This window comes from Hipposideros armiger, unplaced genomic scaffold, assembly GCF_001890085.2.
Source record: "Hipposideros armiger isolate ML-2016 unplaced genomic scaffold, ASM189008v1 scaffold_128, whole genome shotgun sequence".
In the NCBI taxonomy this organism is placed as follows: Eukaryota; Metazoa; Chordata; class Mammalia; order Chiroptera; family Hipposideridae; genus Hipposideros; species Hipposideros armiger.
The window spans coordinates 2370870-2396025 of record NW_017731478.1 but is presented as its reverse complement, the minus strand read 5'-3'; the positions used below and the strand labels follow the sequence as shown (position 1 = coordinate 2396025).

At 41.3% G+C, this 25156-nt stretch overlaps 2 protein-coding genes across 16 annotated transcripts in view; both read right to left on the bottom strand.

The window, feature by feature from the left end:
• Positions 1-1357, bottom strand: part of VPS33A (VPS33A core subunit of CORVET and HOPS complexes) — a 25356-nt gene extending 23999 nt beyond the window's left edge. The window contains exon 1 of the mRNA XM_019648939.1: positions 1177-1357. Within this exon, the coding sequence (XP_019504484.1) occupies positions 1177-1278 (102 nt within the window). The 5' untranslated portion in view covers positions 1279-1357. The remainder of the gene's footprint in view (positions 1-1176) is intronic.
• A 2077-nt stretch (positions 1358-3434) lies between these two features.
• Positions 3435-25156, bottom strand: part of CLIP1 (CAP-Gly domain containing linker protein 1) — a 113181-nt gene continuing 91459 nt past the window's right edge. For 8 of the 15 annotated variants that reach the window (XM_019648898.1, XM_019648910.1, XM_019648905.1 and 5 more), the window contains 8 exons: positions 14182-14234; positions 11186-11206; positions 8376-8493; positions 8147-8297; positions 7496-7545; positions 6517-6522; positions 5425-5549; positions 3435-5100 (listed from right to left, as the gene is read on the bottom strand). In XM_019648898.1, coding sequence (XP_019504443.1) covers positions 4872-5100; positions 5425-5549; positions 6517-6522; positions 7496-7545; positions 8147-8297; positions 8376-8493; positions 11186-11206; positions 14182-14234 — 753 coding nt within the window. In that variant the 3' untranslated portion in view covers positions 3435-4871. Of the gene's footprint in view, positions 5101-5424; positions 5550-6516; positions 6523-7495; positions 7546-8146; positions 8298-8375; positions 8494-10336; positions 10417-11185; positions 11207-14181; positions 14235-18273; positions 24768-25156 lie in introns of those variants that run through there. The other 7 variants (XM_019648904.1, XM_019648906.1, XM_019648909.1 and 4 more) reach the window with 5 other exon arrangements.

The following is a 25156-nucleotide window of genomic DNA, read 5'->3' as shown; positions in this document are numbered from 1 at the left end:
CCTACGATATAGGTATTAAAAATCTTATTTTGACGGGAGGAAATTTTAAAAGGCTCAGAAAGTTTAAGTAACATGTCCTAGGCCACACTGTGACCCTGGACCTCATATATCATAGAAGTAGGTCAGGACTCCAACCAGGGCTTAATGGCCCCACAGGTCATTGCTCTGGGCCCCTATGAGCATTTCTACTGCTAAACGCCAGGGTCATTTCTTTTTCTTTCTTTTTCTAATTGATATTTTTATTGAGATTGCTGTAGATTAACATTCAGCTGTAAGAAATAATACAGAGAGCCCTTGTATGCTTTACCGTTTCCCCCAATGGTAACATTTGCAAAACTATAGCACAATATTACAACCAGGATATTGACATTGATCCAATCCATGCTCTTGTTCATATTTCGTCATGTCTTGAGCTTGAACTGGGCACCTAGGACTTAGCCAGCTTTCTTTGGCTCTCCAGGGCTGCTAGCTGACCCACTCTGCCTCTTGGGGTTCTATTTTTTCTAAGATTGATTCCTGAGTTCCCCCAGTTCTCCTTTTCTCTCTCCAGAGTTGTACTGCCAGTCTGATACATCCTAAAGGGAGAGAAGGAGAGGTAATACCACTTGAAAGAAATCTTATAAAGTCCCTGATCTACAGTTTCTGAGTCCATTGGGAGCTGGGTGCTAGGGCACGTCTAACAGGAGAAACAATCCCAGTTTAGGAAGGTCACGTTAAAACCTCAAATAACTACAACTTCTCACGGTCGGTGTGCGCAGCAGGTTGTAAGGAGTTGGTGATTCGCTGGCTTTCGAAGACATGATTTGTAACCAACCACACCTGGTAATGAACGAACACTGGACCTCATCTACGTCCTGGGGCCGGACCCGCCCCACCCGTCCCGGTGTCTCAGGGGGACCAGGTCTGGCCCGTTGGACCCCCAAGGGTACCCGGCACATGCTGGTTCACGAAGGGCTGAGATAGCTCGGTGACTGATTCAGCTGCCACAAAACCACGCGATGCCACGCGTGCGCCACCGGTCCCGCCGGCGGGCCCCTCTCCCCGCCTCATCGTTCCCGCCTGCTCGCCTCCTAGGAAGCCCCAGGGACCTCATCCACCTGGAGCTCAGGCGGCCCGACAGGAGTAGGCCAGGCCGGACGGGGCTCGAGGGCGCTGTCGCCGCCTCCCGCCCCTCACCTTGCTCCCCGCGCACTTGTCCAGGAACTCGCGCAGCTCCCGGCGCACCGCCTCACGCAGCACGTTCAGGTTCACTCGGCCGTAGGACAGGTGCGCCGCCATCTTGCCCCACCGCCCCCCTTTTGCCCCCCAATCTAAACGCGGCCGCTCTCCCTCTACCTGAGGCGCATAGGCGCAGTCACATGACAGCGCGTTCACGTGACCAAGGCAGTCGCCAGCACGCCGAACCCGGAAGCCCAAATCGGCCGGCGCCGGCTGCGCCTCCGGGCCCCTGCGCCGCCGTTTTCTTCCACCTGGTGGGTTTTGCCGCTCAGTTCAGGAGTCGCTGGTCGCTGAGAATTGAGTTTAAAGGCAGAGACTGGATCCTGCTCGTCCCGTTTCAATTAAAAAAAAAAAAATTTGCGACTTTCGTCTTAGTAAGCGTACTCGCTGTAGAACGGTCATTTGAAGCTAAACTTGAATGGAAATCTTACAAATGACGGTAATCAAAAGGTCCTTCGCTTTGCTCTTTGGTTTGTGAGCTAAAATTTACAAAACTGGCCAGGGGTTGAGGGAGACTTGGGGGACTTGTCTGTTTTTAGCTCTTCCTAGTAGACTTTTACTGCGACATGGCGTTTCACGCAAATACTATCCGACGTGGCATCCAGGTCCCACTACACCGGCTTCACCAGTAAAATTCGCATATTAACTTATGAATTATGGAATTCAAAGAGGATTGTGCAATCATATAAAGATTATCAGGGTGCCTGGAACTTAATTTCTCAATAAAGATTGTTTTAGGATGATATGTTTCAATATTTTGAGGTAGAAGTTGACTATTTGGAATCTGGTGAAAGGTTTGAAAAGGTTTGGTCTTCGAATGCATGGCTCTCTTCAATCATTTATACACTTTATGAAAAAAGGACTCACTAAACAATAACCATGGAGTCTAAGCAAAGAGTGGAATCCAGGGATATGCAGAAAAACAATCAATCATACATTTATACATACTTCCACTCTCAACCTCATAATTCCATCAAACATTTAGATTTTAAAATAACTTGTTTCCACTCATGCACTCTTCCATGCCCTATTTCTACTCATGCACTCTTCCATGCCCTATTTCTCAGCCTGGTTTTCACAGTGGTTCTCAACCTGCGTCACAAATTCGTCTCACATGTGCAGGTTGTTTGCTCAGCTGAGAATGAGTATTACTTTTGGATGTCTGTGAGAATAAATGTTGAGCTAAACAGGCCAATGAGAGCCCAACGTACTCTAAGAGGTGAAATGCCCAAGGCTAGTGAAATCTCAAGCATGTGTTAGCGTGAGCGCGGCCAGGATGATAAACTATCCTCCTCACACAGGAACAGGAAGCTACATGGTTAGCAGATCCAAGTTTTGTATGTTTGGAGGCCGTGCTATATACTGCTGTAGTTGTCCTGTAAATGTTACATACTTGTTTAGTGTTGTCTTTTTTTCCTTTTTATTGAGATATAATTGACGTGTAACATTGTATTAGTTTTAGCTGTACATGATTTGATATATGTATATATTGTGAAATGACCACAGTAAGTTTACTTAATAGTTTGAGTCTTTGAATGTGGTCAATACCGAAGTCAAGGGTATTATTTAGGTAAAAGTAATGATCTTGTTCAACTAGTAACTGCTTTGGAAATATATACCTGGTGTGTGTGTGTGTGTGTGGGGGGGGTCTGTGCTTTTAAAACAGGTGTTTGGTTCTGAAATCATTTTAGTAAATACCGGGGATGACAACAAAATGCATACAAGTGGACACTTTGGTCAATGTTGCCATAATCAGAAGTGTCTAGACGCTGATGGGAACCACTTTGAGCACCTCTTGTCATTGCAAAAGTCAAACGTGACTTGTATTCATCTTTTGTTATTGGTATATATTGAGTATTACAAATTTAATAGTTTTCCTTTCTTAAAATCTATATATATTTTTTGGCATCCTCTATATTAGAGCAACTTTTGGAGTTTCTTTCTAAAATGTCATGGATTAATAGATAGTTGGTACTATATGGTGCCACTTACATTTTTGTCAGGTAATATGACACAGCAATGGATAACAATCTTAGGTATTTATTTTATGCTAAATGGGTCATAGAATTCTTTGAGATGAGAATGATATACCAGTTTCTTAAAGCTGTTTATCAACAGACTGTAGTACAAATTGCAGTTTGGATCTATAGTGCTTGCTCATTTGAAAGAAAGCCATTATGACAAATAAACCTAAGAATAATATCAGTTACTACCACTGGCAAAAATGAATAACCATTTATTAAAGTAGATACAGAACACTTGTTTGCTCAAATTTTAATACTGCTTTACACAGTTTGTGAAACAATTCCTATTATGTTTATAACCAAAAGTTTCAACTGATCACAGATTTGTTTTTCACTTGTCCAACACACAGTTGATAATCTTGAGGGGAAAATACATCAAAGGCATATATACAATTATAGTTCTTATTATACAGGTAGCATGGAAGATACATTTATTACTTTTTACATATTCTAGAAGACATTCAAATCAAGATAGATTCAAATTGGTTGATAAACGTCTGGTGGTTGAGGTCCTTCATTTTTTTGTGTGTGATAAGAAAATCCAAAATTATTAATGTTGAATTTCTCATCGTACATTCATCTAAAAACACAGTAAAAACAACTTGTAAAGATTGTAGATTGGTTAATGTAGGTGTTTTATAGTGGCTTATTATCTAATTAAATGACTGCTGGGGATATCTGCAGAAGGAAAAACATTTTGGAGAAAATTCTCCCATTTATATCTGATAAAGAAACAGAATGAAAACAAAAAGGAAAAAATAGTTGCAAAGCTGTGTGATGCTATTTCTGGCCTATCCCATTATGTCCTGATGAATAATTTAAGTGTTTTCATTTTCATAAAGTTAAAAATCTGAAAAGAAAGACATATTGTGTATGCTTTTTCCCAAAATATAGATTTTTAAAAAATATATACATATAATATATAGAAGCTGAAATTATGCAAAACCAATAAACAAAACACCACAGTAGAGTACGTGGGTGCAGCATATAGATTATAAAATGTCCCCACAGCAGTTTGGGGGCTCGCCCCTCCCTTTACCTGTTTCGCCATTTTATAATCACACCTAAGTATTATCAAGCCTGAATAAAGGCACTACTGACATCAGGTAGTGCAAAGAGCTCAGATTTCCTTGATTTAGAATAAAATACTTTAAATGAGTAGATGAAAATGCAAAATGGTACATTTTTCAACTCATTCCAGTGTCAAAGCTTAACCAAAACATCTAAATATACAAATGCAGCCTGGAAATATTTTAGTGCAAATATGAAAAGTAACGGCATAATTTAAAGTTACTTAAATAAAGTATTGTAAGGGTAGGGATTGTACTATGAGGTTTCCCTAGGGACCAAAACTGTAATGGCATCTGGTGCAATGTCTTGTTAAAACTTTCAAAAATCAAGAAGACAGTATTAGAGGTGAGAGCTCACCTACTAAGTATTTATTATCCTAACTTATAAGGGGAGGTTAAAGGGTGATTTGTGGAAGATCAAAATATTTTCTTAGATTTGTCGATGGGGGTCAAAACTAACGTGCGTTCTCCTGCAGTCCGCACGCCCGGTGCTGGTGTTCAGCTGCCTAGAGGCTCGTGTGGCTGATGAAGCCCCGGCAGGTCCTGCTCTGCGGCTTCATTAGAAGGTCTCGTCGTCGTTGCAGTTGGTGGCCCAGTGCCCGAACACCTCGCAGATCTCACAGTACGGGCGTTCCTCACTCCGACTGCCGTGGTGTGTGGAATGGGGGGGATCATCAGACATCTGGGCCTGGGTGGGGCAATCCTCTGTGTCGTGGAGGTCAAAACAGTCACATATGTCACAGAAGAGGCGAGGTTTCTTCTTGGCCTGGTTCCCTTGGTCATCACCACTGCAAATGTTAATGTGTATAATCAGAAACTCATCTCTAGCAGAAGAAGTTAAAGAGACACTATCACTTGTAAAGAATAAAAATAAGCGAGAATGATGGTCAAGTCTTGCAGCCCCCAGTGTAACTTCTACAATCCACATTGTGAATTTTCATGTCAAACCATCGGTAGTGTGTATCAGTCTCTCGCCAGATTTGTGGAAATCGAGTTATGGCCAAGTAACTATAAAGCACCTGTTTCTCCAATCCACAGAGAACCTAACTTTAAACACACATTTTATGTAGGTGGAACTCAGGCTCCAGTCAGCACTGCTTATTATGAAATACCTGTCGTAATTGTTCAGGTCGTCACCGTTCCCATTAAGGGCTGCTTCTGACATCATCTCCACCTTCATCTTGAGGTCTTGGTTCTTCCTTTGAAGGTCCACGATTACTGAATTGAGGAAATCAATCTGGTTTGTTCAGAAAAAAAGAAACAGAAGTGTAAAATGTCTAAAACGTGGTCACTGGAATATCAAGAAGTCACGGATATATACTCTCAGGCTATGGCTGCAGAGTGTGCTGGCTTCGCAGAGGGGGGCCGTTACTGAACCTATGTTTTATATATGTTTTACACACAGACACACACACACACACACACACAAATTTTTACAAAACGCATAACCAGGTAGTTGTTCCATTACACTGCAGAACCAATGAAGCGCATACCTTCAGTAGATTTGAAAAGCTCAGGAAAATTCTCCTCAGACCACCATCTTAACACTTATTGACTGGTCATGGTCGGAGGGTCAATGTGTCTTCCAAGAAGGAAGGAGCTTTAAAGAGAAGGCTCCAGTTCCCTTTGTTCTGAGGAGACACTGGCACACGCTGACGGCAGCGTTCAGGCTCCACGCGTGGGAAGAGCACCTGTGCCGAGATTCATGGGGCCGTGGGATGACAAGATGACCAGCGGGAGGAAACACCTGTCCTAACATTTGCTTTCAGACCAAGGGCACTGTCATTTAAAACAAAAACTTTCTTCCCTCTGCTATAAACAATAAAAAGCTCTCATTTCTCTAAATAGCCATTGAAAAAAATCCCACAATATCTTTTAAAATATGTGTATACACATACATACACATCTCAATTTTTAAAGAAATATTTGGCCTTTTTCTCCTGCTGGGGCAATTATGAAACAAAGCTAGCAGCTAATAGCTTTGTGGTTCTCTGCAGAGTATCCCTGCCAACCGTGAAGGCAGACCCACGGAATCTATCTGTTCTTGCCTCTTAAACTGCATTTTCTAAGACTTTATCCTGTTAGGAGTTAGTTCCGTTTCAGGAAGAAGAAAAAGCCGCAAAATGGATGTAAGGGTAGAGGGAAACCACATACACACACACACCACACACACATGCTCCCAAATTAGGAAACATAAAACAAACCATTTGCTGATTAGAAGAAAAGTGTTGGCAGCAGCAGATGAAACAAACGGAAGCAGAAAGAAAAGGGGAAAGAGAAAACATTGTTAATTAAGTTGATGCTTATTAGCCAGAGAAACTAAGCAGACAATGCTAACGAGGGTAAGTTAGTATGTTCGTTGAATCCTTTCATGCCTTTCAAAGGTGTCAGATAACTGAAACAAATCACAACCCCCTGAGCTTCTCTTGTACTTAAAAACGAAAGATGGCTTTTGTACCTATAATTTTTGAACAGGAAAAATATATCCAAAACATAGTATTAAAATTGAAGATGGATGTTTGTTGCCTACATGCTACTATATTTCCATATATAGAATAGTTTGCCTCCATAAAATTCCCATTTTTAAAACTAAGATCGTTTTGTTAATTTTGGCTTTTAAGAAACAGTTTTCAAGAACCCCATCTTTTTAAGGTAAAGATGAGAAAGCAACGTTTTGACAGAGCAATTCTACTTCTAGGAATTTATAAAGAAATACTAGTATATCTGTAAAATGATAGATATTCAAGATAATTCATTACAGCATTGTTTACAATACACCTAAAAGATCGGAAACATCCCAATGTCATATCAACCAATAGAGAACTGATTACATCAGGGCATGGCCATATAATGGAATACTAGACAACTATGAAAAAGGTAAGTGTCGATCAGTTTCTGTAATATGCCACCATTTATGTAAAAAAGGGAAAAGACTGCATTAGTCTTGGCTTGTATATACATTTTTTAAAAATCTGAAAAGATTTTAAAAAACACTAATAACAGCAATTACCTGTTTGGGGGTTGGAAACTGAGCAGAAGAGAGCTGGTGTTTGAAGGGAGATTCTTTTTACTGTTTATATTAACATTGCTTAATGTTTAGACAATATGAATATATTATCTGTTCAGAAGAGTAAATGATTTTTTAAAATAGCAAATAAGCAAAGCAAAAGTAAGGAATATTACCTGACTCTCCTGAACTCTTTCATCCTCTTCTGCCTGAGTATCAGTATTACCTTAGAGTGAAAAAAAAAGAAAAGAAAAAGTGGAGGGGGTATTTTTAAAAAAATTGTCACCTGTTTTCCTTGTTGCTGCAATGAAAGGGCCAGCGTGAGAAACTCGTTTCCTGTGGAATTCCCAGATGCCGCTCTTTGAGAACAGTCACGAGTTCCCGCCCCATGTCTGCACCCCTAAGGGACCTCTGCAGATGCTGGCCCTGCCCCTTCACGTGTTCTCTCTCAGGCCGGCCCACTGCTGGCTGAGAACCCCCGCCTCACAGCCAGCTCAATTTAAAGCAGCCAGCCATCGCTCTCACAAGGGACCATCTCTGTTCTCCCTCACGACAGTCCACTTTCAGAACCCACACTTGCTACTGGGACGGCAGCTGGCATCTACCATCTGATGTTTCTGCCAACACTCCAGAACACGGGAAGGTCCAGCAGGCACGCCCCTCTGCACCGGGCCTGGGTCGTAAGGAGCCCTCATCTGAGCCGAGGGCGGACGGGCCGAGTCGGGGGCAGCGCATCAGCTGCCCTCCGTGGGCATCCCCACTGGGAATGGCTCCCTGCAGGAAGCAGCGGGGTCACCCCGAAGCAAGCGCCACGGCCATCAGTTTACCTGAGGAGCTGCTGAGCTGCCTCTTGTTTTCTTTGAGTTGAAGCTCCAAGTTCTTTACCTTGAGCTCAAGCTTCACCTTATCAGACTCTAGAGACTGAACCACCGAATGCAAGGACTTGGCAGAGGCGTTCTCTCCCCTGAGCACCGTGACCTGAAACACAGCGGCTGAGCTTAGGCTTGGGGTCTGCACCGAGAGGCAGCGTGATGTCCACCTTAGAAGGTACTCTACCTCATTCCTCAGTTTTTCCAGCTCTGCATCCTTTTCTGTGAGTAAGGCACTAGTAATACTGATGGATTTCTGCAAGGAAGCTTTTTCTTCATCTGCGTCTTTTATTAACTTGGATTCTCTAAAAGACCAAAGAGTTAAAAATTCCAGAAATCAACCAAGAGACTGGTCAGAGTACAACTGTCCTAGAACAAACACGCAATTAACTTTCGTTATTGTAAAGAAAACAAGTACCACAGGGAAGATTTATAGGGGGTTAAGGCTATTATGCTTGCAAAATTTTACTTGAAATTTTACTTACTGTGAGGGGAGAAAAAGTTTACTATGCATAGACATGCCAGAATCTGCATATCATTGTATCCATTTGAATTTAAAGAAACAAGTTAATAACTTTGGAAGATGTAAAATTAAAAAACAAAACCAGACTGTTGCACCCAACCCAAGAATTCTTTTAAAAATCTAACCCAAGTTGAATTCTGTTACTTCTTGAATAAATTATTACCAAGCAATGACAATTAAAATACACACATGCAAAGCGATTATACGGATGTCATGCAGAGCAGTTTTATGCTGGAAGTATCGATTGGTTCTCACTAATTTCAGTAACTTTCAGCAAGTTCCAAGAATGTGGTTTTGAGATCTGATGGGCCAAAACAGTAGCAAAGGTCATCACTACTATTCAAACTGAAGGATTGTTACTTTTCATCCATGGAATCTGAAGAGGACGTTAAGTTGCTCATAGAAATTAAAGGTAACTACGTAAAGGCTAGAACAGAAATGCTAAAATGGATTCTCAGGTATGGAATGAAAGCATGGGGGCGTCTGGAGAGAGAAGGTCCAAGGCACTGGGTTTATATTCTCAGCCTGACTCAGCATTTGGTTCTCAGCAGAGGGAGGGGACCAGGCCTTTAACAAGAGAGAAACATTGACCTTGGAGTCAGGAGAGTGGGAAAAGAAAGGGCAAGGTGAAGGTGAAGGGGAGGCAGGGAGAGAGGGCAAGACACAACAGATACACCCCAAAGGGGCGGGCTACTATGGGTTTATATATGTATTTAAATTTTAGTTGTAAAAATTACATGCCCTCAAAAGTGCCGTGGTCATCAGACAAGAAAAGCCTGAGGAACTGTCACAGATTGGAGGACACTACGGAGATATGACAACTGAGTGCAATGTGGTTTTCTACACTGGATCCTGGAAGAGAAAAAGGACATCAATGAAAAAACTGGGGGAAAACTAAATAATGCCTCGAGTCTAGCTAATATTACTGTACCAATCTCACTTTCTAAGTTTTGATAAACATACCAGGGAATGGAAGATGCTTATATTAGGGGGGTGCTTGGGGAAGGGTATGTGGGAGCTGAACTGCGTTTGCATATCTCCTGTAAATCTAAAGTTTCAAAATTAAGTTTTTTTTTAAATACATGCAGTGTGAAACAAGATAAAAAGACCCTGTATCACAAAAATATTTTTGGGAAAAACGAAACTGGAGAAAAATTTCCAAGCTACCGCTCAGGCTATACAACCTATGATATTAATGTAGTTAAGCATCAGTGAGAATTCGTAACTGAAACAAGCCAAATTACTTCTGGTTCTGTTACAAGTAGCTGGGTGAGTGTGGAGGCATGTAATGGTTTGGTCCTTTTTAGAACTGGGACTGGAAGAATCGGAAACGGAGGCCCAGGTTAGAAATGGCAGAACGTATGTCTGGTTAGTGAGACCCAAGATATCCGGCACACGAATTACAGAATTCTCATGATTTATGGTAAATCGAAATTCTACACAAAGATAAAAATATAAGTGTTGTATTTATCTCATTGTGTGGCTTACACTTACACTCCAGAATGATAAGTAATAAGAAAAGAATCTGAGACTTATAGAATAAGTTCTTGATCAACAGCCAAGCATTATTTATACACTGAGAAGGGGTGAGCACAGGTGATGTTAAATTGCTAAGTAAGTAATACCTGGTACGGAAATAGGATCTTGTGTAGGTTAAAACAAAACAAAGGTTATAAGGGAAGGAATGTACAGGCACTTCTTCCACCTGGAAAGTAAATATCTGATGTTATCCAAAGATTCAATAAACTCCGGGCTCCTTAACTTTCCATTAAACTTATTTGGTAGTTTATTGTAAAAACTATTTCAACGGCTTTACTTGCTATAAATCCAACTCCAATTTGAACAATGTTAAATATTTTTACTGAAAAATACCAGGATTTGGGAGTTACTCGACAGATTTAGATTCTTTCGTAATCAGGACTCTCAGCCTAGATGGCACAGATTCTTTGCGTTAGAGGCCATCAGCTGGCAGGAAGTATCTCTGTCTGTTTATCATCACACACACGCAGCCTCTAAGTGAGGCTGCTTTCTCAGACAGCGGGCAGAATGTTTCTTGTACAAGTTATCAAAAGATGAGTGGTGAAGACAGGGATCTCACTTGTGACATACCAAATGACAGAACAAACAGACTTTGGCAGCTCATCTTTGTGACAGACCAAGCTTCACTGCTGGCTTCTTAGGCTATTTCTAAACCCTAGTCCCACTGTGCAAACCGAGAGGGGCTAAGTTAAACTATTTATACCAACATCACTGACATCTGACTCACAGAACATACCGACAGGAGGGCCCGTGTTACTTACAAACCACTCTGGCTAGAATGCCTTGGTGTTACTAAAAATATCGAGAACGGAAAATAAACATAACATGAAAGAAGGGCTCGAGGGGCCAGAAATCTTTCCCCCAAGGGAACATATTACCCAGATTCTTTCCTTACTACTTACATAAGAAATAAAGTCTAGTAATGAAGGAAATACCTTAAAGTGTTACTGGGCAAGCTTTAAAAATGCAAGATAACAAGAACCAAATATTAGAAACATGAATAGAAATGCAAGTACAGTAAGGAGAACTAAATTTGCACTGAAGTTCTTTGCTGTATGTAGGTACAAAAAACGATGTGTGTGTGTGTGTGTGTGTGTGTGTGTGTGTGTGTGTGTGCATGTATATACTGCTGAGAATATTTTACAAAACAAAAGCAAGACACGGAGGGACAAAGGCAGCCAAAAAATATATACAACAATTTGGTTTACTAAAAATATATGAAATTTATTTATTATAACGTGGATAGACTTTCTTTAGTCTTACCATGAAAGACACACAGATATAGCAAAGGAAGCAAGAGTAGGAAAGGGAAAAGAGAGGGGTGAGATGAGCATTGGTAAGTAGCACAAGCTCGGAGACAGTCAGACAGTCAGCAACCCACAGTGAGTTTAATGAGCTGGAGTAGCACGTGACCTCTTCAGAATTGGCAGGCGGTATCGTCAACCCGTTTTCAGCCCTGACAGAATTAATTCTGACTCCAAAAAGTCCACATCTAAGATTCTGGCTCTGAAGTCCCTTCTCTGACATCCAAAAGTCTAGACGAGGGAGGGAAGCCAAGCAAGCTTCCCGATCTGCTGCAGGCTTTTGCTGTCAGAGGGACATACCTCCCCACTTGTGTCACTCAGAGGAACTCAAGGTTGGCTCTGCTTCATCTATTAGACATCTTGGAACCTGTTTTGAAGGAGGTCGGCCTAACTTGGAGACCAGTTGTCCAAAGAAATGATTACATTTTTAAGCTAAGAGAAAAACCTTTACTACGTATTGCTTGCAATTCAATGTTTAGATACCTTAGCAAATACAACAGGATGTTACTAACTTACTGATACACAGTTTCACCCTGCAGTCAGGAGTAAGCTCTGCACTTCAATACAATGACGATTTGAATATTGCAATTATGTATTCTGTTGACTATGTATGTTCAGTTACCACTTCTAAATTAAACTGTTGATTAAGATATCAGTTCTTGCTTAAACAACTACAATTCAAATATCTTTGCGATTTAAGTATTGTACTTTCTAGACTTTTAAATTAAATCAAGTTCTTTTTAATACTCTATGCTAAATTTACTTAACTATTACACACATAGACCTACATATGAATCTTTTACCAAACTGACTTTAGAAAGCATTTAAGGGCCCAAATTATTAGCTAAAATAAGTTACATACTTCATTCAGATTTCTGAAATAGAACTTTCCATGAGGGTTACTTAACAATTTAACAAAAAGAAAAAAAGAGTCCTAAATATGAGAAACTAGATTTAAACTTTTTTCACTCTCAGAAAAAATTATATTTATCTGCATTTACTGATAAAATGAGTAATTTTCAAGAGACATTCTCCTAAACATATCGGGCACCTAAAATAAGGGCAGAGATGGTAAAATAAGAGAGGAATGGACAAGTACCCAAATTTGTTCCATCTTTTTAAGCCGTGAAAAAAGTCACACACCTAATCACATTTTGAAAGGCATGTGATTTATTTAAAGTCACATGGTAAGGGCTAACAAACCACAGCATCTTTCTTCAAAAAAAAAAAAAGTGATAAATAAGTAAATACAGTGAGGAAAGACCAGCATAAAAACCTGCAGACCTCTCTGTCTTATGCCTGCATCTGAGTTCTTGGCCAAGTTGCTTAACTTCTTGGGCTCTAGTTTCTTTTTTAAATGCAAGCCCCATATTTATTTCACTGGGTTGTTTTGAGGTTAGATTAATTTATGCCAGTATTTACATCAGCTCATTTTTATATGTTCCCTTGCCAGAAGGCCAGAGGAATGGCCTTATTAATTTTTTCACATATCCTTGATAACTGCACACATGAGGTTCTTTTTAAAGAAACAAAGCCTCATTTATGTAAAAATAAACATCTGAGGCCCACAGGGGCAGAGCTGTGCCTGTGCAGGAGTGAGGCTAAGGCCTGGCGGACGTCACCAGCGCTCATGCATGGTCCCTTGGAGACCACCTGGCTGGACCAGGGGTGTGGCAGTGCGGAACACACGCATTCTGATGGAAACTTTAAAGAAAAGTGAATCTGAGTATTTTTTAATTAAAGAAAGAATGGAGGAAAGGCACCACTGAACCAATGTCCTTTAGAATGTAGCTTATGGAACTCAAATGTCTTTGTGGGCTAAATAGAGCCCCCAATTCCTAAGCAGCTGCCTTGCAGGCAGGAGGGGACTCTGCCAGTGTAAAACACGTGTGTCAGGGGTCCAGCGAGGGAAGTGCCTCTGTCCTGACAAGTAAGAATAGGATACTTTGCAAGAGCATGGAGAAATTTTTTTTTTCTGTTTTTACTTTATTATTATTTTTTTAAATTTCTCTATAGATACAAACTGCACATGTTAAAAGAACAGACAGACTGTCACGATGTACAAGCATCGAGCTTCTAAATGATCATTTCCGTGGGCCCCTTTATTCTTACTCAAAAATATTGGAAGGCTTCCATCTGAATATCATTTGATTATCATGAAAGAATAGCAAATAACACAGCTCTTTTTTTTTTAGAAAGTAGAAACATTTTAAATGGTATTAGCCATTATTATTGAAAAATGAAAAATTTTATGTAATTGAAATCAGTATTTATATGCAGATCCACTACTCCATGAAAAATTATAGTATTTTTTTAGTTACTGAAACTAGGAAGGAACAGCAGTGTAATATGAGACAATCTGATTTTAGAACACTTCTGAATAAATGCAACTGAATGTGGCTAAAAATTCAACAAGTCTGTTTTAGTAATTAATACTGAACCTTTTGCAAATGAATTTTCATCATTTGTCAATTATGATGAGGACCAAACTATCACAATGCCATTTTGTGAGTCTAAGAAGGCTGCACGTTTCTACAAGTCCCTGTATACCTCACGTTCTAACATTTTCCTTATTAAACACACACACTCACGCACATGCCAACAGTAAACACAGAAAGAAAACTTACCTCTTTTTCATTTCTAACAACTGATTATTGAGCACAGATCTCTCCTCTTCTACCTGGAAGAAAGCACACACACAAACGTTCAGTTCAGAGCAGGCCCACAGGCCTGTTTCTCATGCCACAGGTCACATTCCCAGGCTCCAGGACGGCTGAAGCAACTGGCTGCCCTCGCAGGCAGCGAGTAAAAAAGGAGCAAATGGGCACAGTATCACAGGATGTATAGTTAGTAGCGTACAAATCACTTACGACCCCAGCGACTCCTCTTCCTCATGGGCTTGAGTGAAAAATATCAAATAACTTGAACAGTTCATGCTGTACCTTAGACATTTTTTTTTTTTTAACAAATGTTTGTTAACCAGGAGTGAAAGCTTCACTATGAACATTTGGGTTTCTTTACTGAAACAACAGCAGTGAAGTGTCACAGACTCAAGGGCGGCTAGGAAAAGGTCATTGATTCTCTATGGGCCTCATTTTATGCCTACAATATTCCAAGCATTTGTTTCTCACCTATAAAATGTGGAAGTGACAAAAGAATTTCCAGTGGCCCCTTAGTTCTAAAGTTCTATTATTCTATAAAGGGTAAAAAACAAAAGATTCAGTTAATCTTCTGAGAAAAGGCTCACCTCTAGCCCCAATCTGCCAATTTCAACTCACATTGCTAATGAAACAAAGGGGTGAAAAAGCTGTTAAGTGGGGTGGTTTTTTTTTTTAAGGATATCATCCAAGTCTACATAGTAATGGTTTCCAATAGCCCAGAATTTAAGGTATTTCTGTTTATGTATCTGTTATGTACATGTTTTGCTATAAGGTCTTCATACCTAAAAAGTTCTCACATATACACAGACGCGTATGTTCTGAACATTAAATTATATTTATTATGTCTATCGAGGTTAACATAGTTTTTTTCACTGTAGACTCTGCTTTCCAGTCTATTACGATATATGCTTTTCCTGCATGAGTAATTCACAGAAATATTTAGAAAATTTTAAAGAGTGAAAGGAAGGAAAAAGAGTGGGAGGCAAACATTAAAAAATGAGAGGAACTACAAAAAAAAATCTTTATGTAGCTTGATAGAAAAAAATGAGGCTGAACATCTGGGGAGTGGGATGTGGGGGCAAGAGGGGCTTTCATTTTTAACTTTATGCCCTTTATATAGCTTACATTTATTTTTAAAACACGAGGCTGTTTTAAATTTTTCAATTAAAAAATGAAAACGAAGAAATTCAATAAACGTAAGACTGGGAAATGTCTTCAATGAAGAGATAAATGGATAAAGGACCTGGCTGATAATTCACAACAGAGAAAACACAAATTATTAATAAACATTTGAAAAACCATTCAACCTTGCAAAATACAGCATGCAGAGATTCTCCCTCTTTCCCAGAGGATGCACTGTGCCTACATTTCCATGGAACATAAGTTTGGGATATTCGTACTGAATTTTTTATAGAAAACAATGGTTTTTTTTTTCTGGTCCAAGATCCAACCCAGGACAACAAGAGTTGATGGCTTTTGGAGTTGAATACATGGGGATTCATTTTACTGCTCATTCTGCTTCTGTGTGCTTGAAATTTTTCATAATAAAAGGTTGAATAAAAGAGAGGGTTACTTTAAAGAAAAATATTAAGAAAATAACATTACAGTGAAAGTAGTGTACTGTGTAGTGTAATCAGTTTCAGGAACACGAACCCAGAAACCTCAAAGCGCTTATCCATCCACAAAACTGTTTTGTAAATAAACACGGTGGGTAATTTGCTTTTAACCTATCATTTAAGCTAAGAAAATGACTGGCCTGTGTGAAATAAAGGGTGTGCTGAAGTTCAAAGTCATCACATATACAGCTCCTGTGTTTGCAGGCTCAGTAAGACCACTTGAACAAAAATCTTCAGAGGGGAGCAGTAATTTTCTTTTTTGTTTTGCTCACTGCTGTCTCCTCCCGTTCTGAAACACTGGCAGGCACATAGTAGGCACTCAATAACTATGTGCTGAGTGAACAAATGTGCCTGGTAGTCAGTAAGCTGGTGCGCCCGGCGGGTATGAGTGAGCGGTGGCACTCAGGGGCCAGTTCTCACACAGGGAGCTCAGGCTGGACTAGCCTCAGCCTCGTCAAACCAGGGTGGAGCTGAGGCTGTTTTTCCCCGACCGCCCCAAGGAAGCGGTTTTCATTTGGGCTATTTCAGTATCTTCTCTAGGCAAGTGTTCTGGGTCCGAAATAGCAGCTCCACCTTGACAGCACAAAGCACATTCCCTGTGTCTGGCTTTCTAGTCTGGCCTCCCACACAGAAAGACAGATTTCTCCTGTTAGTGGAGAAGATAATGGGGAAAAAAGGAAGAGGGGGATTTAGTAATTTGAGTCGTTTTTAAGGACAAACCTTTTGGAGGAGTGCTGCCAAGACCCCGCTTTCAAGCCAAGCCCCTTTGTGGCCAGCTTCTGAGAGTGTGGTCGGCAGCCCCTTCAGGGTTCGCTGCTGTGGAGCCACCTCTGGCCAGGGTCATGCCCCCTTCCCAGGATGGACCACCTCCAGTGACTGATGTGGGATTATGAAAAGACTGGCTAGTCCCATCTGGAACAAATCTGAAGGGCCTCTCCAGCTCCAGGGCTCCCTGTGGTGTCGGTCCGTCAAAGCCGTCACCAGGCCTGTTTCTTGGCTGTGCCCAGTCCTGCTTCCGTCCCCTCTTTTCCACAGGTGCTGGCCCAAGCGCTCATCTTAAGGAACATCATGAACACGAAACACTCAGTCTCTAAGCCTGCTTCCCAGGAAGCCCGATGTGCAACAGGATGCATTAAGTTACCACCATAAGATCTTACAAAGGGCACGGGAAGATAGAAGGCCTTGGAGGCTGGTTTGCGTTTATGTGAATGGTATATGAATTATGTAAGTAAGTATATATGAATATATTTACATCCTCAAGTACCATACACACACAGTTATTGTCCTTTATCAAGAATGCACTGATGGTGTGGCTATAGCGTGGGTGAGGGACTGTGACTGAGTGAGGCCAATACATGTGACGTAGCTCTTATATAATGCATACAAGCCACCTTAGTCTTGAATTTGTACTCCTGGGTGCTGAAAAGACAGCAGCTACTCTTCCCATAAGACTGCTAGCAACTTCAGTGCAGTTCAAGTGCCTCCTCCATCCAGCTGTAAACATCCTTAACGGGCAGAAACAAGCTGGGGAGACCCACACCCTTTGGCGTAGACCCTAGGACAGTCACTTCCAGACGGGGTAGCATCTCAGGGCTGGGAAATGCCTTTGCACAAATCTCTTCAGAAGCTAGAGAAGTTAAGAGGACTACGGCGAAGTCTGGGGGGGCTGTTTCAAACGAGAAACTTAAGATATGCAGAAAGAAGATGTAAGACAAAAAAGGCCTTCAGCAACTAAACATATCCTTTGGCCCATTTCCTTAATGTGATGCTTGAAAATGCTTAAATGGGGGAAAGGAAGATTCCTGCAGAAGCCAAGCAAATCAGGGTTTTTGGCTTCAGCAATTTCTAACTTGTAGGTAAAACTGTCATTTTTTAAAAGAATAATTACTTTGTTATTTCTGTTAAAATGATGATGCTCATTTCTTAGAAAACTCAACAATACAGAAAAAGAAAAAAAAAAAGGGGAAAAAATATCCCCAATTTACCAATGAGGGATAATTCTATGTGAATGGAATAACTGAATGGAATTTTATGTTGGAATAATTCTACCATAGTTAACATTAGCTGAATGACATGCCAGACATCTCCATGTACATATAGCAAGAAGGACAGCTAGGGGGAACAAAAATTAGTTTTATTTAAATTTAACAGGAGAAATAAAAATTGAAGTAAACAAAAGAAATTGGTTGAGGGCAGAAAATGTTCTTTACTACAAAGATATATTCGATTCTACGAGCCCCCGCTAGGTTTATATATTATACATTCATTGTGTAAAATTTTCAAATAAAACATTTTTAAAGAAAACATAAGACGTTAACATGATTTTCTTAGGTCTAAATTAATTTTAATTTTAGACAATATCGACATCACCCTGATATACAAGATGAGGAAGTTTGCACACTTCCCCTTTCTTTCAACCCTACCACCTCAAATTTTAGTCGTATTAGATTTTGTCTCTTTTTTCTTTCCACCTTGCAGGTGTTTTAGACTTACATTCACTGAATGATCAAAATGAACATCAAGCCACAACCCGTGCCTCCTGGCAGGATCCAGCTGACTTATATATAATTTTCCTGCTAAAAATGCAGAGCCTGAATGCCATCATCCTGAAACATCAGACAAACAAAATGAAGATTTTATACAACATGACTGGCCTGTTTTTTTCCAAAAGTCAAGTCATAAAAGACAGAGAAAGGCAGAGGAAACGTTCCAAGTAAAGAAGACTAAAAAGACATGACAACTCAGTGAGTGAGATGCGTGATCCTGGATTGGATCTGGATGAAGGGGGAATAAAAGCTACAAAGGATGAAACTGGGACCACTGCCTCAATAGGAATACGGTCTGTACGTAACAGTGTTAAACTTCCCGAGTGTGATAACTGCACTACGGCTAGGTAAAAACAAGTCCTTGGAGTATATGAGCGCTCTGTTCTATTTTTACTTTTGCAAAGTTTGAAGTGATCTCCAAATAAAAAGTTAAAAACACAATTCTACTCCGTATCTGTAATTCCCTAAACTGTTAGCATAGCTGTTTGTCTACTTGGATTTAATTCTCACCACCAGTCCTTTTACCAGTTTCTCTTTAGTTAAGTCCTGTATTTTGATTGGCCAGGTTTTATGAAGTCGTTTCTGGAAGGACTCAGGAAGCTACAGCTTCTAAGTTGTTTCATGTTTGAGAACCTCTGCCTACCTTCTTACCTGAGTAATAATTGCCTGGATACAATGCTCTTCTTCATGTTTTCTGTCCCTCAGAACTTTGGAAAGAGTGCACCACAGTTTTCTGACATTGAATGTGGCTGCAGTATGTTGGTTTTTTACCTTTTTATAAGGAATCTGCTTTTTCTGCCCAAGCACCTCCTTGAAGTTCAATAGTAATCAGGGTATTTTTTGGTGTCATTTACTTTGGACTAATTTCCCCCCGTGGGTTCCCTTCCTGGGTCTCTACACAACCCACTGTGTCCTTCCTATCTGCAGATTCAGTTCTTCCTTCACTTGGGGGGAAATTTCTTTCTATCTCCTAATACTTTCTTCTATTGCATTTGTTGAGTTCTTTACTTCAAGGATGCTAATTATACTCATTTGGATTATCTTTGTCCTCCATAGTTATCTTTCTATTAATTCTTTAATATCTTTGACTGTTTTCCTCTTTATTTATTATGATTAGCTCAAGCCTTTCCTTTATATTTTTAGAAATGTTCGTAAGGTTCCTTTTGGTTCCTTTGTTTCCTAGTTCTGATATAGTGTGGTTTTGGTCTTCAATTTTTTTCCTTAACTCTCTGTTCAATTTGTGTCACTTCGTTCTCCTCTCTGAACAGCTGTTTTATTTAAATCACTTAAGTTTTTATATACCATAAAGCAGTATTTTACTTTGCATCATGTTTTCTCATGGCCTGAAATCCTCATCTCTCTTTGGATTCCTGTGTTCCTTTCTTTTCTTTTTTTCCTCTTTTGGTACAATGTGTATTCAACTGTTCATCTTACTATGGGCAGCTCTACCTACACCTTCCATTCACTCACATGTAACGTAAATGCATCTTTCCTGATGCCCTCCCCCCTTTATCTGAGACCTTTAATCTTCATCTCCAAGCTACAGGTGAAAGGCTGGGCACTGTGGTCTGTACACTGCTGCAGCCACAGGGCCCTTGGGGCAAGTGCTTTTCGGAGCTTTGTCTTTTACTGTCCTGTATCTCATTCAGCGCATCTGAACAGAGGCGATCCTATTCCTGCAGGAGCGTGTCCTCAGGCTTCAGCCCCAGGCAGATATTTCAACACCTACTCTCACTTCCTTTGTTACCTCCCCTCCCTAGAGACAGGAAAGGGCAGTCTCGTGTATGGCTGGAGGACTGCCTACCTGTGACACTGTTAGAGAGATCTGAACTTTCCTCTCCTAATTAAAAGAAAGGCCCTGTGACGGGGAAGCCCTCTGCCTTTCCTCACCTTGTCCCTTCCCTGCTTCCTCCTGGGAAGGTCTGCAGTGCTTGGAGGTACAACAGCAGCCATGGTGATGGAGAGAATGAAAGCCAATGCCAAGGACAGCAGAAGAGCAGAAAGAAACGCCAGCTTCCATGAGGACATTACTGAGAGGCTGAACCCACCCGGGACTGCCTTCCTGTGGACTTAGGATCATTTGAGAAAAAAGCCCACCCACTCCCATGAACTTAAGGCTAGACTGGAAAATGACAGCTAGCGGTTTTTCCTGCCTCTGGTAGAATCCTGAGGTGTAGAAGGGGCTTTAAGCCTCAAAGATTTCTCCTTGACTTTTCCCCAGGCTAATTTTCTCGAAACTGCACTGGGCATGAGGATGGGGAGAATTAGAATGAAAATTCTAAGGATTTTGCTATTTGTTTTCCTTTCTCTTACCACTGTGAACACAATGTCTAACAGTCAAACCACAATTCCTGTTTCTTTTCTTCATTGTCAATGTCAACATTTACAGCATGAAGTTGATGGGCTTTGCTGGATTTTCCTGCAGACATTTTTTAATAATCAAAACAGTGTGCTCACTTCATTAGGGACTGAGAGGGGGCGAGTCTGTGATTCAGCTTCATTCAGCCCTACTTACCCGGAAGCCCCCTGGGCCCGGATTAAAATTATGATGGCTGATGATCACTTTTCCAAAATAAAACATGACAAGCTAAAAATAGCATTCCCTTTCTAAATATTCATGTCTGGGAATTCAGGCTCATTTAAAAGGCAGGCAATTATTCATGGATCAATTTAGATGATAACCCCAGTCTTTTGTAGACTACATCTGCTATAAGCTCTGTCGGGAAAAACTGTTGATGAAATACAGTTATTGAGTCATCTAATCAATGTCCAGTTTCCACAGGCAAACTGTAACCTCATTTTGAAAATAACTAGGGGGAGAACCAGCACTGTTCCCATAGTGACAGCTGAGTGTATTTGCAGTCCTTACAAAGGGGAATACATGTGAGGTTTGGGGATGATAAATCAGACATCTCAAAAGTGACTTCCACAGATGACTATGTGAATAGAAGAACTCGCATCAATTTGATTATCTTTAGTATTCTAGCATTCTCTATGAAAAGAAATAATGCTCTGTGTGGTTTCCATTCATCTTGAAGCTATGAGACCCCGCCTGAATGCGCACAGTACGCTTCTACCATCCACGCACTGCAAATGCCACGCTCATTTTGTGATCAGGCTTTGAGAGTCACAACTCTCTGCCACAAAGCTGTAAAGTGGAAGTAACCAGAGTCACATAAGGAAGTTGAAAGAGCAGTCACGAACTCGCTACACCTTATACTGTAAAACAGGACCCGAGGCCCTGGCTGAAAACTGGATACTCACATCATTCATTCATTCATTCCTACCTAACATATAATCTCTCTGATTCCTACTATGTCATAGCCTGTGTGGGAAGAGAAACATAAGAAACAACCACAATACATTGCTCTAAGTGTTACAAATAGAGAACGGTGACGACTGCTACTGAACACAAAGAAGGAAGCAGATACCTCTGAGAGGTGATGACATTTAGGGTGGGCCTCTACAAATGAAGAGAAGTTCACCCAACGGGGAAGGGAGAAGAGGTGTAAGAACAGGCACGCGAGAGGAGGTGGCCAGGTGTGGCAGGAGGAGCAGAGAAGCAAGAGCCAACGGTGTGGCACAAGTCACAGGTGGAAAAAAGCCAGGGGTGAGGGGGGTGGCGCCAAAGGCTCCGGAGAAGGAAGGAAGCCGCGCGTCTGTGCCTTCATTAGGTAAGCGGGGACTCAAGCGCAAGTCACATCGGTGGTGCGCTGGGGGTGGCAAGCAGCAGACTGCAGAGGGCTGGGAAGGAAACGGGAGGGGAACGGTAGAGGCAGAAAACACAATGCTCTGTTTAAAAGTTGGGAAGTAAAGGTAAGGACAAGTTGGGGCTGTAAGTGTGGACAATGTGGGAAGATTTAGAGCTGCTTTCAGGGAAATGAGAAGGATTTCCCAACCCACAGGAGAGCCAACGGGCAGTTAGCAGTCTGGCTACAGGCAGGAATGCAGACAGCAGGAGGGACACGGGACAGTGTGGATGGAGAAAGGAGACATAAATCGCCTGGAGCAAATGGATAAGCAAATGCTGTCTATCCACTCGATAAAACACTACTCAGCCATGAACAGGAACGAAGCACCGACACGCTACAACATGGATGAACCTTGAAAACTTGACACTGAGTGAGAGCAGCCAGACACAGATGGACACATGTTATATGATCCCATTGATATAAAATGTCCAGAATAGACAAAACATAGACCAGTGGTTGTCAGGGGCTGGGAGGAGGGAGAAAGGGGTTTCCTTGCGGGGTGATGCAGACATTCTGGAACTAGACTGAGGAGATGTCTGCACAACATTGCGAATGTACCAAACGCCACTAAACAGTACACTAAAAATGGTTAAAACAGTCAATTTTATGTTGTGTATATTAATATTTTAACACACACACAAGCAATGTGAAGCAGCAGTAAACAAGTCAGGCCATCAGGCAGGAAACAATGTGAGTGAATAGTCAATAGCAGTTATAACAACAATCTTCATAATAGTCAGTCATCAAAAAACAAGAAATTATGTTAACTATTCAGTGGAACCATATGACATTGCGGAACAGCAGCAATTTCATATTGTTCAATCTAATCTATTCTCTTAAAAGACGAGGCACTCCATGAGACATTTATAAAGATTTCTGTTACTGCTGATGCCAGGTAAATCAAGCCCTGCGCCCCCCACAATCCTAACTGATCCTGGTTGTCGCTCCTCTCCCCCCGTAAAATGAAAGATCCCACTTGGGAAAGGCAATTTAAACCGTTTTCATTGGAAGGGAGACTGCCTGATGGGGAGAGCAGACAACAAAGCGGGCACCCCCGCGGGCTCTGTTTCTGGCTTTGGCAGCTCCCTCCTAGACGACTAGAAGCAAACAGGTGAGCCTTTCCATTGTTAAACTACTTCTTCACAGGGGCCCTGGGTGCCGGCTTGTCAGTCAAGTCAATGAAGGTTTCTAAGGAAAACTGGACACTGTCTTCACTCTCCACCTTCGAGCACCCGGTCTTAACTTCAGAATTTCCTACATCACCTTTTTAAGGGGATACAAAGAGAGAATGGTCTCCAAAACCACCATCCCAGGGAGGCAGGGATTCATTTATTTCAACCAATAGCTTCACTTCCAAATGACAGGCAGGAAATCAAACAGCCCTCATCATGAAGGAACCGCCTCAGGAAGTCAAAATCTTTGGCCAATAATCCCAGTGAGAGTCTTAAGATGCCGAACAGATTCTGGGATGTCTTGGGTTTTCTAAGCAAAACAAATATTTGAGGCAGAAAAAGTATCTACCGTTAGAAATGAGAGTGCATTTTACAGCACCATTTGAGCCCACCTACCCCAGACGGGCTCACTGGTACTTTGTGTTAACAGTAACCATGAAGTAAGTAGAAATATGCTTTAGTCTCGGTGCTGGGGAGAAGCGGGGGAACAGGCTTCTGAGATGGTCAGACACGAGTTCAGATCCGGCTCCTCCACTGCCTAGCTGTGTGTCCTGTGCAAGTTACTTCAACTTGTGAGCCTCAGCTTCCTCGTCTACAAAGCAACCTTACTACCTCAAGGGTATGTTGTGATAATTCTGTGAAACCTAGCATGGCAATCAGCTCACAAAACGCTCAATGAATTTAGGCGCTACGAAACAGGGAGTCAGGAGAGAACTCAGGTCCTAGGTCCGTATCCATCTAGCCCACGTCAATCTCGGCTTCGCTGTACTAATTTTTAGAACCAAACTCTAAATATTTCTATAGTACTATAATTAAAAGTCTTTCTTTTTTAAAAAAATAGGACTTCTGCCCAACACTGACTCTGTAGTATATTTCTGAATGTAGCTGATCAATAGGTTGGCTCGACTATAGAAAGTAACCAAGTGAAAATTCGTAATTTCACCTAAGTAAGCAGTACTCTGGAGCCCTGGAGATTATACAAGAAGACCAAGGAAGCCAATGAATTAATCAGTCTTCTTTAGACTATGGTTGCTTCTAAGGTATTTTAAATGGGTGCTTCTCTCTACTTTTTTGAAATCATATGTATACACATACGTCTCAAGGGAAGAATAATCTGTAATCTTTCCTGGTAATTAATATCATTGTTAACGATCTCTAGCATCGAAGCCTATTATGCTTTAGTCCAAACCCACTTGTCTTCCTCTCCTGAGTAAAACACAGAAAACTGCGAAGGGCATAACAACCCCATTCTTCAAAGAGAAGTGGTTTTCTTAGTTGTTCCTTGCAGGCGCTGTTTTCTAACACCCTTCAAAGTCACTGAGTTTCAGATTTTCAGTCACAGAACCTTTTCAAAGGGAAGGCAATTCAAATCCCAAGATGCAAACGAGCACGAGCTGGAGGATGGAGCGGAGCCCTGCAAACCTCTGCCCAGGCCCCGAGATGCCTCCTTCTGAGTCCTTTCTGGCTCTGGATGACGGAAACAAAAATGTAATCAACAGTCCAGCAAAGGTCACAACATAAGACGAGAGGATGATCTCTGCATGTTCCTCCCATTTCTGGAATCCATGCCCTCTACCAGAGAAGTTCAACAAAATGAGATAAAAGAAGATAGGAACGGACTCAGCGCAGAGCAGAGAGCCTTCTCCTTGCGAGTCCTTACAGACACACTGATCTTAAAGCCAGCCAGTGTTTCAGACGCTCTAGTCTATGCTGGGGGCCGGGGGTAGGGGAGGACTCATCGGGTCAAAGGGCTTCTATTTGAACTCCAGATTTCCCACATGCTGATCAAAGGAGAGGGCAGAGACCCTATTTAAGTCAACCCACTCTGATTCTTTTCCTGGCCCAAATCAGATGAC